This window comes from Melozone crissalis, unplaced genomic scaffold, assembly GCF_028551555.1.
Source record: "Melozone crissalis strain CALT ecotype California unplaced genomic scaffold, PUWL_Pcris_2 ptg000013l_1, whole genome shotgun sequence".
NCBI lineage: Eukaryota > Metazoa > Chordata > Aves > Passeriformes > Passerellidae > Melozone > Melozone crissalis.
In genome coordinates, this window is record NW_026535791.1 from 45,788,433 (window position 1) to 45,803,896 (window position 15,464).

At 43.2% G+C, this 15,464-nt stretch overlaps 1 protein-coding gene across 4 annotated transcripts in view; it reads left to right on the forward strand.

The window, feature by feature from the left end:
• MAP4K4 (mitogen-activated protein kinase kinase kinase kinase 4) overlaps positions 1–15,464 on the forward strand; it is a 165,292-nt gene that overhangs the window by 74,912 nt on the left and 74,916 nt on the right. For all 4 annotated transcript variants that reach the window (XM_054272209.1, XM_054272211.1, XM_054272210.1 and 1 more), the window contains exon 3: positions 3,812–3,868. In XM_054272209.1, the coding sequence (XP_054128184.1) occupies positions 3,812–3,868 (57 nt within the window). The remainder of the gene's footprint in view (positions 1–3,811; positions 3,869–15,464) is intronic.

Sequence of the window (15,464 nt, forward strand, 5' to 3'; positions counted from 1 at the left end):
TTTTGGTGAATAAAATCTTAATGTGGTCTAAATGAAGGGAATGTGTTGGCAGGCTCATTTCCATGGGGACAAGCTGACAGTGCTGATGTTTTCTTGTGGTTCCCATGCTGAAACCCAGTAAGAGGCAAGCTCTCACTCCCAGGATGAGGGAGCCTTTTCTACCTGTTGCTGTGCCACTGTTTGAAGAAACCTCTGCAGCTTCCTCAGTCCATTGGTTCTGGAGACTGTCACCTTATGCTTAGCAAGATCCTTCTAGGTTGCTGTTGTCTTCATTGCACGTTTCATATCCACACAGCGTTCTGGCTGTGGGACAGTACCTTGTGATCCTCAGCCTCTGATATTTGGCGCCTAGCAATATTTTAAGAACCTGCTGTTTTCAGTTAGCATGGGTTGCATTTTGCAATATTGCAGAGCTTTTCAGATATCTGAATGGTAATTGCTAACAATTTGCCTGGAGAAACAAAGCTGCAAGAAGCTCTGCCTTGCCATGGGGATGGGGATGCCTGGATGCCCTGAGGGGCTGTGTGTCCACACTGCACTAAAGCAGAGGCCTCATTCTGCATGAAAAATGCTATCCCAGTGGAGAGGTGTTGCTGAGATGCGGTGTCTGGATGGAGCCTTGATGGTTACTGCATTTGTAAAGTGCCCTGTGAGCAGAATTTGAATAAATTTTAATCCCAGGAGATTGAGTTCAGAGGGTTTTTCCCATCTATGATTTCTGCAGTTCTTTCTTCACATTCAACCACATTGCAATTTTATTATTACTCTCTTTAACACTGACAAATTTTTCCAAAGCAAAAGCTGGCCGTGAAAATCTGACGATTGGTTTCCAAAATGGGAATGCTTAGCCATTTCTTGTTGCAAGCAAAATTATACCAGCATGCTAATAGTTTGACAGGTCTGTTCTTGGGCAGAGCTGTTAAGCAAATAAACAAACAAATACTCTGCTCATGCTTATATGCTGTGCTTGTGGTGTTTGTTTTTTCCCGCCCTCTGAAAATATTTTTAATGAAAAGAATGTGGCTTCAAATGTCTTTTTTACCTCTCTCATATAAATTAATGTAATGCAGGCCATCCCTCCTCCTCCCCATATGTTGCAGATTTTTAGAGTATGAGTGCTCCATACATTATGAAAAGGGTATTTGGAGTAATTTTAAACAATATTCTGAAGTGACCAGGGTTTAAATTTGGTCTGGGATACTGAGCAGACCGCACTTCCCACACTCTGCAGTTCCCTTGCTTCCAGTCCCTTAGGAGGGTTATGTAGAAGCTTTTCCCCTCCCGGAAGCAGCAAAGTGAAACATGAGCAGTGGCTGCGTTCTGCTGTAGCTGGCCCCAGATTGCATAGGGACACTCGTGGAGGCACCAGCAGGATCCCGTAAAGCTGCAGGGGAAATGTGGCAGGGCTGGTGCACATGAGTCATCCTGAGTGGGCCAGTCTCACAGGGAGGAACACTGACTTCAGAAAAGCTGTGAAGTCGAGCACTGGGAAATTTTAGGTGTCTCTCTGGAAATAGCAAGCCCACCAGTAGTTAGTAGATTTAAAAAGACAAATAGAGTAGAAATTCCATGAAAATGGCATCCTGTGCTGCTACTTTGCTCTTCTGCATGCCACATTTTCTGCTTGAGTATATTCTGCCACCATTTTAGCACCTTCACTTTGCTGCAGAGTGAATGGGGAACTGTATTTCACTGCTTTTTAAAAAAAGTTTATCTCTTCAGACCTCCTTAGTGTTGTGAGGGTTTTTTTCTTCAGAGATGTCTTTGTTTCTGTTATCTTTAGCATATTCTTTTTGTACCTAAAACTGTACTTCCCATGTCCTTGGGCTTTCAAATTCCTTCCACAAAGCTGGGGAAAATGGGGGCAGAGCTGAGAGCAGGCATTTTTCCACCTCAGTGTAAGCCATTTTCCCCTCCTTCCTTGTGGGATGGTAAGTCTTGAGGAGAAGACTACAGGCTTTTGTCATTAGGCAGACGTCCAGGGTGGGAAATTGGAGTTGGGAATCTCCTGGGCTTGCTGAAAGACTTTGGTTCAAGAAGTAGTAAGGTCAAGGTGAGGTCAGTGTTGGCTACTGCACACGTTACGACCCCTAACTTTGTTTCAAAATCAAAACCAGCTTGAGACCAAGCTGTAAAAAGAAATGCCTGTGGTAAAACCAGTTTACAGAGCAAGCAAAGCCTGAGCACAGTAATGTATTTATAGAAAGCACGTGGATTGGAGTTGTGGAAGAAGGCTGAGGCAGTGAATTCTGCAGCATTCCGTCCTTTTGAATGCACCAACAATGCCTGGCCATTACCTCCATGGAGGGCATCATAAGGTGTGAAGGGATCAGGATTTCTCTAAAGAGACTAGTGGTTTGGGGTGCTTCAGTTCTGGGGTGCCAGTCTCAAAAGACCCGGTAAAGAGGTTAATGTTAGTCCAGGCAAAAATTACACTATTCATGTCCATCATGTAGGTTTCTGCCTAGGAAACTCAGAAATTGGTGGGGAGAGAAATAAAGGAACTGTGACTTCAGTTAAATGTTCAATTGTGTTCTTATCATTATTTGTGATAAAAGTGATGACATTTAATGGTCATACCTGTTGCTAGAGAGCTTGACTGATGCAGATAACATTTGGAGATGGTGCTTGGGAAAGTGGTTGGGAGCCTGGGCTGTTTGACTTGTTTAGGATAGACTGCTGGGTGTTACACTGCTGAGTGTAACAGTGGAGAGCTGGAAAATACCAATATTGGGACCATTTCTAAGTGCTTGTTTAGGGACAAAAGTACACAGCAGCTAATTGATGTCTCTACCTCATGTAAACATACACTGGAGAGAAAAAGGCTTTTGTTAGAAGTCAGCTGAGGCGAGTTACAGCCCACCAGGGCTGGAGGGGCCTGCCATGCAGCTTGCCTCCCAGCCCTGTGATCTGCATCCTGCTCGCCCTGGCTCTGTTTTCACTGCAGAACAAACCAGTTTAATTTCCTGGACTGCAATCCCCTGCCCCACCCCACAGTTTGCTTTTTCTGTGTTAACTTTCTGCCATTTTAGTGATCTCAATCAGCTTATCACATGATACAATGAGTGCCAGAAGGAGCTCAGTGCTCCTGGGAGAAATATGTGACAGGAGGCTGGAAGGAGGCAGGGGAAGGAAGGGTAGGAGCTCCCTGCTGCAGGAGCTGGGATCTATTAACTCAGCTCCAGCTGTACTGAGAAACTGTTCCCGTACCATGGCACAGCTGAAGGGAGATGACGTCTTGTTCTTGTCTGGCCTTTGTGAGACAGGCAGAGAGCTGTTGCAGGTCTGATGCATCCCTTACAGAAACCCCATGTTTTTTACTTGGAAAGACCAAACCAGTGAGAAATGTCCTAAGCCCTAATCATGGGCTAACCATGCTTACTAGGTAAAGCATGCAATATATCACCAAGGTACTAGGTATTGGTTCATACCTAGTATGAACCTAAATAAAACACGCAACACGTGGAATTTATTCTGGCATCATAATAAGCTATCATTACTGACAATGAGCTTTGCTAAAGTAAACAGAAGGGAAGCTGTGAATATAACCCGTTTGTACTTGATAATCATTTTAATGTGGAGAAAAAAAAATGGGTGCTAAAATTTGAAGAGGAACACTTTATATTTGTTATTGTTGTTTTAGCTGTCTAGAGGTTTTGTGGTATTTCCTAGGAGGTATCAGAAGGGAAGTATCATTGCTGGGGAAAACCCAGTGACTGTAACTGTTGTCCAAGTGTTTTGCTCTGTGTAAGCTGAAGGGATGGGTGAGATGCTGGTGCTGACTGTTCTCTCTCTCTCTCTCCCTTACCAGGGTCGCCATGTCAAAACGGGTCAGCTGGCAGCCATCAAGGTCATGGATGTTACTGAGGTGAGTAGAAGAACCTTCTGCTTCATTAGCAACTGTGTAAAATTTCATCATGAGATGGTATAAGGCTTTCATCACATTTCTGTTGAAAGGCCTGGTCCTTGCCTGTGAATGTTTGCTCTCTGCTTGCAGGACCTGACCTCTCCAGTCCATCTGCCTGAGATTTCTGTGTGCCTGTGTGCTGGGGCGTTTGCCTCCAAAAATTGCATTGTCCAGTCCCAGGGCATACTGGGTGCATGTAGCACTCTCTTTTCAGAAATTTCTTAGAAGAGGGGGAAAAGGTTCAGATTGCTTGCTTCCAACTTGTTTTTTTCTGAAAAGTAACATCTTGCTTTTACCAAAGAAGGTGGTGAGGTGTCTGCTTGTTGTAGAGGACAGTGTTCTCCCTGGTACATCTGCAGCCTACAAAGGGCATATGTTTATTCAAAGGAATGAGTCCCTTGTAGTTCCAAGAAGCCTAAAAGCAGAAACATCTGCAGGAATGATGAGCAGATTGCTAACAGAATTCAGCAATGTAAAGTAGTTATAGTAACTGACCCATGGGGATTTACTGTGGAGCTTTAGATGGGAAAGAGGGGAAATTAACCCAGTCAAAGAAATAAAAAATATATGCCTTTATTTGAATCCTTGGGCATCTTGCAGTTTATGCTGTTCAAAAAGCAATCAGTTTAAATTAACTTTTCAAAACAGATGAAGAAAAGCATGGGCTTCTCCCTGTTACTCTGTGGTATGTAGAGTTCCATTCACAAATTAACAGTTTCAAATTTAAAATTGGATGAGATACTCCCATGTGATATCTGCAAAGCTTGACTGATACTGCTCTTCTGGAGAGAGGTTGTGCCTTTTCAAGCTGTCATATTCTTCTGGGCTCCTCAGTCTTACCCAGGGGGAAGAATAACATTAATGTGTGTATATTGTACAGAGCAGGGGGTCTTTGGCCAGGATGGTTATAGCAAGCAAAACTTCTGCAAGGATATTGCTGCAGAATATTTTACAGCTTAGTGTGGGTATAGGTGCAGCAAGTAAAAATGGCCTTAGACACAAGGTCCTGGATGAGTGGTGAGGTGTAATGGGTAAACAGGCAGGAGAGGAGGAAAACAAGAGACAGGGTTAGGTCAACTGATAAGGCTTCAGTCTTATCTCTGAATCTCTAGTGATCGATGAGCAGTGTGACTGTTGCTCTCTAACTTCAGCTGTTGTGTCTGCCAACAGCTAGATTCCTTTTTTGTCAGATGGCTTGATAAAGATCAATTTTCAGCTGAAGATTTTCAAAGGCTGCCTTCATGAGGAGGCAATGCTTTTTTTGCTGCAGTTAACAAGCAGAGAAAACAAAGAGGAATGAAGGTACATTGACACGCAGTGAATGTTCTTTGCACAGCAAATGTTTTCATCTGTGCAGCAGTTTTACACAGGGCAGCTTGCTGGACTGTGCATGACAATGGCTTCTTCCATAATACTGAGATTGGCTCTATTGCACACCCTCTGTTTTTAATAGCATGTATTAATCACAAACAGTTGTAGTAGAGAGGTTGCACATAAAAAAGAAAACAGTTGAAAAATGCTGTCTTTAGTATGGCTAAGTTCATATTGGAGGAGTAAGTTTTGAAACTTACTGTGATTTTTGTCTGGTTTTGAAAAGCAAGTTGTATATTGGCACTGTCTTTTACCTCATAAGTACAATGCTTTTTTTAGGGGATGAAGAGTAGTCAGAGGGAGGAGTTTGGAGATTTAGCTAGCCCCATGCAGCTTAAAAGCATTGTCATTCCTACCAGGGGAGCTCATGTGTTTTTGCTTCAAAGAAAAGAGCTCACAGAGACTAAAAATGCTTAAATTCTTCCAAGTTGTACTAACTCAGCTCCAGTTTTTACCACCAGGCATGGGTGATACTGTTGCATGTACCATTTTCTCAGTGGCAGGTGTGGCTGCAGGATGTTCTTGTCCAGCCTTGCTCACTGATTCCTTGCCTGTTTCCCAACACTTGTGCAGGCACAGCTGCCTTGAGGTCAGGTGGTGACCTGGATCAGTGAACAGGCTCTGGTTCCAGTTTTAAAATACCCTTACTCCTCTCCTTCCCCTGGTTACTTATAGCCTGGATTGGTTCATTGATTGAGTTCAGCACATGATGTTGCAAACTCTGGTGTGGTTGCTCTGAAGAAGGTGGTATGACACTGGAAAAGATCCAGTCTGGCCATCAGACAGAAGGGGCAGTGTAGCTCAAATTGATATTTCTGCCAGAGAACCATATCCTCGAGCTCAAATTGATATTTCTGCCAGAGAGCCATATCCTTGAGCCATAGCTTCAGTTCCTCAAGGGTTTTTTTCATGAACACCTCCTTTGCTGGCAAACAATGTGGGTCCATCCTGGTCCTAGCTCACCACAACTTATGGGGACAGTGGGAGGAGTGAACATGGGGACAGAGAGGGCAGTGACTTCCACCATTAGCACTATTCCAAAAGAAATGCTGAGGGAACCACAGCCAAAATTCACCTTCTCTGCCTGCTTTGAGAGCTACAGTTAGATGAACTGCTAATGGTAATACCGTATCCATGCCCATGGAGAAAGAGGCTTGAGTGGAAACTTTCACAAAACTGAAATTGTGGTTTTCTGATGAGTGGTTGCTTGAAGCTGTAGGTGATTTGTGCCTATGTGCATGTTTTATTGGCAGTGTTATGCCTTTCTGCTTAAATTCAAGTGGTGCCATGGGGGATATCTGATTATTCTGACTAACCTGAACTGAGAACAGACACAAGACTTCCTTTCTTCTGGGATACCTCTGATCCAGTGCTTGTTTTGCCAAATGCTTAACAAATTAGAAAACCTTATGTATTGGCATGCTCTGTGGGCACACCCCAGATTTTCAGTTTTCAAGGCCATGATTCTGCAATTCACACATTGCTCAGGATCAGTGAAGTTATGTCAGTTCTGGGCTGGAAAGCTTTGATCATCCACACAGGAGAGATGTCAAAGTCAGAGTAAAGGCTTTCCTTAAAATGTTTTGGTTGGCATGAAGAAAATGAGGTATTATAACCTCTGACTCGAGGCATTGGAAGAAATATTACAACTCTGGAGTGCACATGGCACTGTGGAAATGCTCTTCATCCTTCTTATCTTTTTTTGTGGTTTTCTCGTTAGATTTTAATTTTGAAAAGAATGGTGGCAAGGATGAGAGAAGAGGAGGTGGGCTGAAGCCTATCAGCTTGATCTTTGAATAAATTATGACTAGTTAGTTCTGCTGCCTGAAATGTTGGGGGATGTCAATGTGCATAAAACTCCCCTGCCTCTTCTAATTTCCTCCTTTCTAAACAAATAAGGAAACTACTTAGAAGACTGGATCTTTACTGATCTTGAGATCTACAGCACTAAAGCAAACGCTAATGGAACTGTAAGACCTATAGATCTATAGATATCACTACAGAATGGTGCACAGGTATGCCTTCTTTTCACTTTTGAAGGGCAAAGCTGCAGTGCATGTAGGCTGAAAAAATTTCACTGGAGTGTAGAACAAATAAAACCAAAAACCTCACCAGTTTTCATCAATGGAAAGCTATTCTTATTCCTTGTTGCAATGAGCCCAATGACTGTAAAAGGGGAACAGTGCAAGCTATTGACATATGTGTGCTTTAAAAATTGTTTTACAAAATCTGCATATGTAGGATGAATCTCACGCTGCATGCTTCTTGTGAGGGAGGCATTATATGTAGTCTGTTGTTAATCTTTCTGATGTAAGGTCTCAGTTCCTTTTATGACATTAGTTTGGAGAAGGTGGTGTTCAGTCCATGTTGATCTCTTCCACTCACTGACCATACTGTTAGGTTTCCATCATCATAAGATAACCATGACTCCCAAGATTTAGCAGTCCCTGTCTACTTAGAAGAATCTGTTTTCTTGTGAAGCAAATAGCATTTAAAACCTTAGCAGAGCTTACTTGGCAAATCTGCCTGAATCCAAGCTGTTAACTTGCATTACACCCTAAAGCCTGACTCTGCTCTAGCTGCTTTGGAGCCTTTCCTTGCAGCTGCACGGCTGTTTCCAGGGTTGCTTCTGTGTTCCACTTCCAGCCATGCTTTTCTCTTTGAAAAGTTTAGTAACTGATTTTGAGGGAAAAACACAATTGCTTCTCTTCTGTTTGTTATAACCCCTGACGCTGCTGCTTCTTCCTCCTACCTCTTCCCACACACGCTCTTGGCATCCCTTGGGAAAGTTTTCCGCATGCCTTTTTTAATAGCAGCATTTCTCAGCTCTTGTGCCCAGTGTTTCATGACTTGTCCAATCTAGTCTGTGTAAAATTATGCTAAGTAAACAACTGGATACTGTATCCTGCTGATTTATGAAAGAAGTTGGATTGCTTTTAGAGCTTGCCTGTCTTGCTCTTTGTGTGTGTCCTCTGCAGAAAAGTTAGCGACCTCAGACCAAAGCCTCCAGGCCTGCAGAGAAACATGGCACATCTCCCACACTAGACAGGAAAGGTTCCCTGAGTTACTCATTGCCATCTTCCTTGCTCTGCTGACTCCTTATTTCTGTTGCAATAGGAAAGTCACTTGGATTGTTGCGAGTCTGTATCTTACAGCCCACATGGCCATAAGATAAACTACATAAACTACAATCATGTGGATGATTTGTCCATTTTCCATAGGACATCTCAAAGCAGTCTGCAGAAAAACTGCTGTTAAATAAAAACGTGGGATCCCACATAAACTAGCAGACAAAATGAGGGAAAAAATGACATAATAAGCCAAACCAAAAGTTTGCAATATTATGTTCTTGTTTTCCCCATGAAAACTCAAAGACAATCCATGGATTTCAATCTATGTGAAGAAGGAAAAATAAAAAAAGTTGATGGCTCGCTCTGGAAGATTGGGAAATACAGACCCTTGTGGCCCAGTGCAACAGAACTGGGTCAAGCCAGCCTAGAGAAGCTGAATAGGGGCCATCCCTGTAGTGTAGAGATATGAATGCAGTGCTTTTACCTGGCTTTATCTGGCTTAGTGCAGCTGCCTGGTAAAGTACTTACATACCAGTCTGGGGCTGTACTTACTGTGAAGTTAGCCAAAGCAAACCTAAAGTTACCTGAGTTACCAAAAATCTGTGGCCTTCCAGTGTTTCATAGGAGTCACTTCTTCTTAATGTGAATTGGGGGAAATTGGTAAGGGACCTAAAAATCCACATTGTTCCATGGAGAGTACTGGCACTCTGCTTGCTTGTCCCTGCAATGAAAGATTGCTTGCTACTAGTCTTTACAATATTTTGCAGTCTTTGGTTAAACAGTTACCTGGCAAAATAAAGACGTGTTCTGTGGAAAAGAAAAAAAAAAGGAAAGCTATTTACAATCTTGACAGCCCTGCTGTCCAGTTCTCCTGAAGCTGATTAACCTCTGATCTCTTCTAGGGATTAGGTTAAGGAAAAAAAAAAGTTGCTGGGAATTATATATTACAGTTCAGAGGAAAACAGAGCTGGACAGAGTGGTCCCTTGAGCTGTAACATCTGGTTTTGGGGGAGGTCAAAAAGAGCTACAATAGTCTTGCAGCCAGTAGGGCAGCCTTTGGTGAACTGCAGAGCGTTTGTATAATTGACTATTTCTTTCTTTAACTGAGATCCCTCACCTACCTCTGCCCTTGCCCAGCAGCTTGGCACAGTTCTTCCCCCTGCTTTTCCATGGACCTGATGCCAGGAGGTTCAGCCCTGGGTGCTGGTGTCTGTGTGGGACTGGGCTCTGCTGCAGCTCCATGCTGCTTTTCATTCTGCAAGGCTCCTGTTTGGGTCAGGCAGAGGTGGTCCTGTCCATCTACAGGGCGAGGGCAGGGCACAGAGCCTTGCAGGGGTGCCAGACATGTCACAACACTCCTGCCCTTGGGTGGCTGGGACATTTCTTGGATTGCCAGCTCATAGTTCTAACAGAGTAGAGTGACATTTAACTCTGAAAAGCCTTTTGTCCTTACAAGGAACAGTGACTTTATCTCCCAGCAAGGCAGACACATCTAACACCTGGTTTAAGTCAGAGCTTCAATTTCTGGACTCAACCCAAGAAATTTCCTGGAGCAGTGCTGGCACCAGTTGGGATAAAGGGCAAACTTCTACTCTCTTCATCTGATTATTCAGGGGTTAGCAAGATTGTTAGGCTGGAGAAGCTTATTTGGAAAGGGGAGGATGTCTGGTTTGATGCAGTTGCAAGGAAACTGAATAGGGAGCTTCACAGACAGTTTGAGATCATGGGAAAAAGTTGTGGCTCTTAACAAGCAGATTGGGAAATTATACTGCTGGAGAGGGCTGATGTTGAGCACTAAGGCTCTGCATTACTGTGTCCCTGTGAATAGCAACTTTGCACTGACACTGTATGCCAGGGAAAAATTGGCAAAGGACAGAGAAGAAAATGGATGTAAAACATTCACACATGCTTGTTTCTCTATGCTTATTTCAACCTATGTTTTCTCCTTATGCAAGATTGCCACCTGAGAGGAAGATGCTTTGCATGCACAGCCCATCTCAATTGTCTTTGTGGGCATACCTCTCTATGTATTTTAACAAGCTTCTTTTGGAAACCTGACTGTTTCAAGGCTGAAAGAAACAGATATGTTCCTTTTGCCATGAAGATCCTCGAGGGCACCATTGCAGCACCTCTCAACAGCCATAGGGCTTTGGCTGTAAAGGTTTCATGGTGCTCATTCAGTAGGATTCCTGTTGCGTGGCTTTTTCAGTTGAGGCTGGGCAGTGGCTTCATGCTCAAAGTTGATTGTGGAACACAATGTGAATAAAGTGTAAAGAAAGCAGTGTTGACTCTGCCTTCTCATCTGTATGCTTATGTCTGATGTGCAGGGTTCTTGTCTTGTCTAGCAGAAAATGTTTTACCAGTGCTCTGTAAATTGAAATGTAGTTTAGATGACACGACCTGAAGTTATGGTTACATAAAGGGCACTTTGCTGTAGTTTGCAGTGTAGAAGAATCTCCTTTGTTGTAGGGAGATGGCTTTAAAATTTTGCCTACCTGGCTTTAAGAGAACCAGATAACATTCTGCTATAGCACAGCAGAGGATGCTCAGGATATGCTCCTCAGCTGTGGCACCAAGATCTGTTATTGCTCATCAGTATGTGAGAGCACATGTTTAATATTGGAGCATAATGGAAATGGCTGCAGCTGACTTCCATAGGCAGAAGAATAGGATTGCATATGAAGAAGATTTCTCTGCAAGTCTTGAGCTCTTTGGGCAAGTCTGGGCTTGTTAAAAAATTTCTTTCCTTTGGTCTGATGGTGCAGCTGCAGTGACACACTGAGAAAGAAAGAGTAATTCATCCAGGTGAACTTGTTACCATCCTTGGGCACAGTTACTTGTCCAGGTGGGCAATACTCATGCATTTATGCTCTAATACTGTGCCTATTTTTCTTCAGTCATTAGGTCACTAATGACACGTGGTTTCATATATACAAGTGACTGCTGGCATCAGTCTGTGTCCTGGACTCTGAGCCTTCACCACTGTTAGTATTAATGTGGGTAGAATGCAGATGCTTTCACAGTTGAGATATTTTACCTACAGGTCATACCTGCTCTAACATGAATTTGAGCAATAATAACCTGTGCAAATTCTGGTGATGGAGCATTTCTTCTGAGCTGAGAGGAGCATTTGTGCAGGTGGCCTCGGTGCAGGTGGTTTGCTGCTGCCTTCCCCAGTGCTGAGCTCTGATTGTCTCAGCTGTCTAACAAGGCTCGAGTTCTGATGGGAAACAAATGTTTTGTGTGCAGGTAATAGCAAAAAGTACGGGACTGTATTTTTTATCATTTCTATCAGACACAGCACAGCTCAATTTACCCCCAGTGAGTCAGACTTACTGTCTACTCAAGGATAACAAGGCAGCCCTGTCAATACAGTGTTAGAGCATGTGTGCTCTTGCCAGTTTGGGCAGAGTGAAACCAATAAGGATTGTGACACAGAGCATTGTGCTTTCATTTTAGCACGTTTCTAGGCTGAACTCGGGTCTGCTGAGTATTCTTCCTGTCTGCACAGGCAACCAAAGGATCCCAGGTCCAGTATAAGCTGCTATCTTTCAGAGATACACTTTAAAATCTGGCTTGGGCATTAGGATCAAAGTCAGGGGAATTAATTCTGTTTATATTAAAGGGGATATATCTGCCTGAAATGTAATCTCTCTTGACTGTGTTTAATTGTATTCTTATAAACTGCACCTGCCTGTGGACTCCTCCTGTTTTTGCTGCAGCATTCCATATTTTTATCTTGACTTCCTAAGGAAATGAGGCTTCTTGGTGATACTGAGCATGTCCTGCCTTCTTTTCCACCAAATACCATTTGGATCTGCTGGTTGACTTCAGCCAAGTTTAACGAGGAGGAGAAATTCCGGAGATACAAAGTCCTGACAAGTTATGTGAAAACTGGCAAGCTGCATGGAGAAGGGAGGGGCTGAAATTTATAACCTCTGCTTTGAAAATGGTAGGCAGACCTTAGCCACTTTCCATTATCAGTCAGCTGGCCACTGTTTTGCAGTAAATCATGAGGAGAAAGTAGATCACTTCATTTTTATTTAAGGAAAAAGTTCTGTGCAGTGTAGCTCATGAAAATTACTTTCAAGCATTTTTAAATCTCCTCTGGTTCTTTCTTTAGTTTATGAGTCCACAAATCTAGTAGTGTACATTTGAGATTATCCTGTGTGACCTCTCTCTCCCCTCCTTTCTTAACATGCCTATGTGTATATATAAAGATAAAATAGCAGTGTTATTCTCCAACATTTAATGAGTCAAAAATGTTTTTTCTAAGTCCCTTGACAGTGCTTCTTTTGCAAGGCACAGTTTGAATGATTTTCTATGGAATTTTTGGCTAAAATAGAGTCTTAAAGCCCAGCTCCTGAATCTAGAGATTATGGTAGCAAGTGCTAATGCTCGAGGACCTGGGAATTCATTGTACTCTAAGCTGGTTTGTAACCACAATAAACACTGCCCTAGTGCCTAAAAGTGTTTTGCTTCCCCTATGCTCAGTCTCTTAAATATGCAGTGGAAAGCACACTGCTGAGCTGGTGTTGAAAGAGCTTTGAAGACGCTTTGCAATCTAGTTCAGTTGATCAGTGCAGGAGAAGATTCTGTTTGTCTCCAGAGCCCCTAAGTGTCTCAAATCCTTTCCAGCAAGGCTCCTTTGTACATACCTCTAGATAGAAAGTAGTTTCTTTGTCAGAAAGCATTAAATAAAGTGTGGAGAACACTTTAGAGAGAAGTGCAAAGATGTTGTCATTTAATTGCAAAGATTGGTGCTTCATAATAAGCACATGGTTTAATTTTGCTCTCTTTTATTAAGACCCTGCTTCAAGCATGATTAGAGTGATGGGAATCTGGCCACAGAGGCATTTTTAAATTTTTGTTGTGATGTTTACCTGTTGATTTTTTTTAATGTCAGGCTTTGTTTCTTGAGCACTTTGTCAGTGTTTTGTTCTGAAAGATGAATGTCTGAGAAGTGAACAAGCTAACTACCAGAAGTGCTACTGTTCCTGTGTGGAGACCAAGCACGTGGGTGTTGTGTTTTGCCTCACATGCACCAAGTAAAATGGTAGTTTTGTACTTAGCGCATCAAAATACAGAGGTGGGAGTTCCAATACTTGCTCTCTTTTGCACCTCATTCTGTAAGATGATGGGTGCCTCCATAAGTGTGTCCCTGTCTCTGCCTAGTGGAGGGGCCAGTTCCAGAAGTGAGCTCAGGTTTTGTATGTTGGTTGGTGTATGAGGTGTTTCTGCAGTGTTTCTCTTCAGCAGGAATATTTTCCACTGTAGCACCTTCTTCCTGAACCGAGTTTAGTGTTTGATTCTAGATGTGGTAAGAACTAAGTGGAAATCCTAGTGTAGATGCAGCGGCCCACAGACCTTTGGAATAGCTCTTACTATTCCAAAGCACCATGGCTCTGCCTGCAAGAGTAAGAAAGGAGAGCATCCATGATCCTTGAAAATAATTTTCTCATGTGGAATATTTTACTGAATGGAAATGTAATTGGGCAGGGAGAGAGAGCATCCTGGTGGCTGCTTGGCTCCCCCTGTGCTAACCTGTCCTGGCTGGGGCTGCAGGACAGGCAGCCCTGAGTCACTGCTGTGGAAACACTGATGCACAGGCAGCATTATTACAGAAAGTTTTAGTTGTCTCTTGCATATTTTACCTCAGATCCCTTTTCACTGGCATTTATTGCAGTTGCCTCCCTTTGAGCCTGTGGGACAAAATGATTTTTATAAATGAGTTGTTGATTTTCATTCTGAATTTGTCTTTCTGCTTCTCTTGCTACACTCCTTTGCAGCAATTGTTAAAATGGGCAGCTTTGCATCGATTATAAAATAATAGAGCTGCACTGGTTTATAGATCAGAGGGGGCTGCATGGTCAAACAAGTCTGCGCTCAAATTTGAGTCCCTGAGGGGAGATATCTGTCAGAATTTCTATGTCAGAATTGCTGCTGCTTCCCAATTCTGATTAAAAAGTTTGGGAAATGTACCTAGCCCAGTCTTGATTTCCAACACAAATTTTAAGAGTTGGCACTGATCATGTAAAAGGGGATGGATTAGCATGTAAATGCAAACTCATCCTCTGTGCCGACAAATGTAAACAAAGTATGTGTAAACTCAGGAAAGGATTTCTCCCACTGGCCGGAAAAAAAGGAGGAATAGTTGCATTTTCTATTTGTAAATGTTCACATAGCATCCTGTTGTGTTAACAGTGCTTCCTCCTGACATAGGTGTCTCCCCATTTCTAGGTACTTCTCCCAGGAGATAAGGTTTTACAAGACAACAAAAACAAATGGGTGTCTGGATGCTATTGCAGGGACAGCCCTGCCTCTCTTCCCTTGCCTTCCAAGTTTCCCTTACACCAGAATCTATCAGGTCCCATCCTGTGCTTCACTGGCAAGGAAATATATATATATTAAGAAGAAAAATATTAGCTTTCTACTGTTTTTGCCCTTGGTAAAGCTGGCCAGGGGGTGGGTGAGAGGGGCCAAGCAGGACAGGCAGTGGAAGTGGCAGCTTCTGGGAGCTGGCCTGCAAGCAGCATCTGCACAGGGTTACAGTTGTGGGGCTGGATGAGGAACCCTGAGCTGTCCCTTTGCAGTGCAAATCCAGGAGGAAAGGCACCTGCAATGCCTTCCCAACACCTTGGCTGCATCTTTCTCAGCCACCTGCTGTAACTGCTGAGGGACTGTTTGTAGTGCTTCAACCTGCAGATTTAGGAATAAAGAATGAAGTGTAAAGGTCTTCTGCAGGGATTCCCCTACCCTCTGATTCTTTCCACTGTGTAACAGGCTATTTTTAGTCTGCTTGCTTGCCTTAGAAACTATTTCACTTTCTGCCTTGGATGATTTCCATAACATTCATTGGGATTCTGAATTCCAGTGTTCAGGATAATAGCAGAGCAAAAGAACTGCTGTGTGGCAAGCTCAGTTCCAGTGGTGGGGCTGGAAAAGCTGTGCTGAGGATGTGTGATGCCAGCTGCCTCTGACCTGGTGACCTGTGGGAGGCTGGCTTAGCTGAACTGCGTTGTGGATCATGCCCCATGCTTGCAGGCAAAGAGCCTCGTTAACCCTGAGTTTAATGGTGCTTTGGTTAGTGAATGGCAAAGGAAAACAACCTTTTA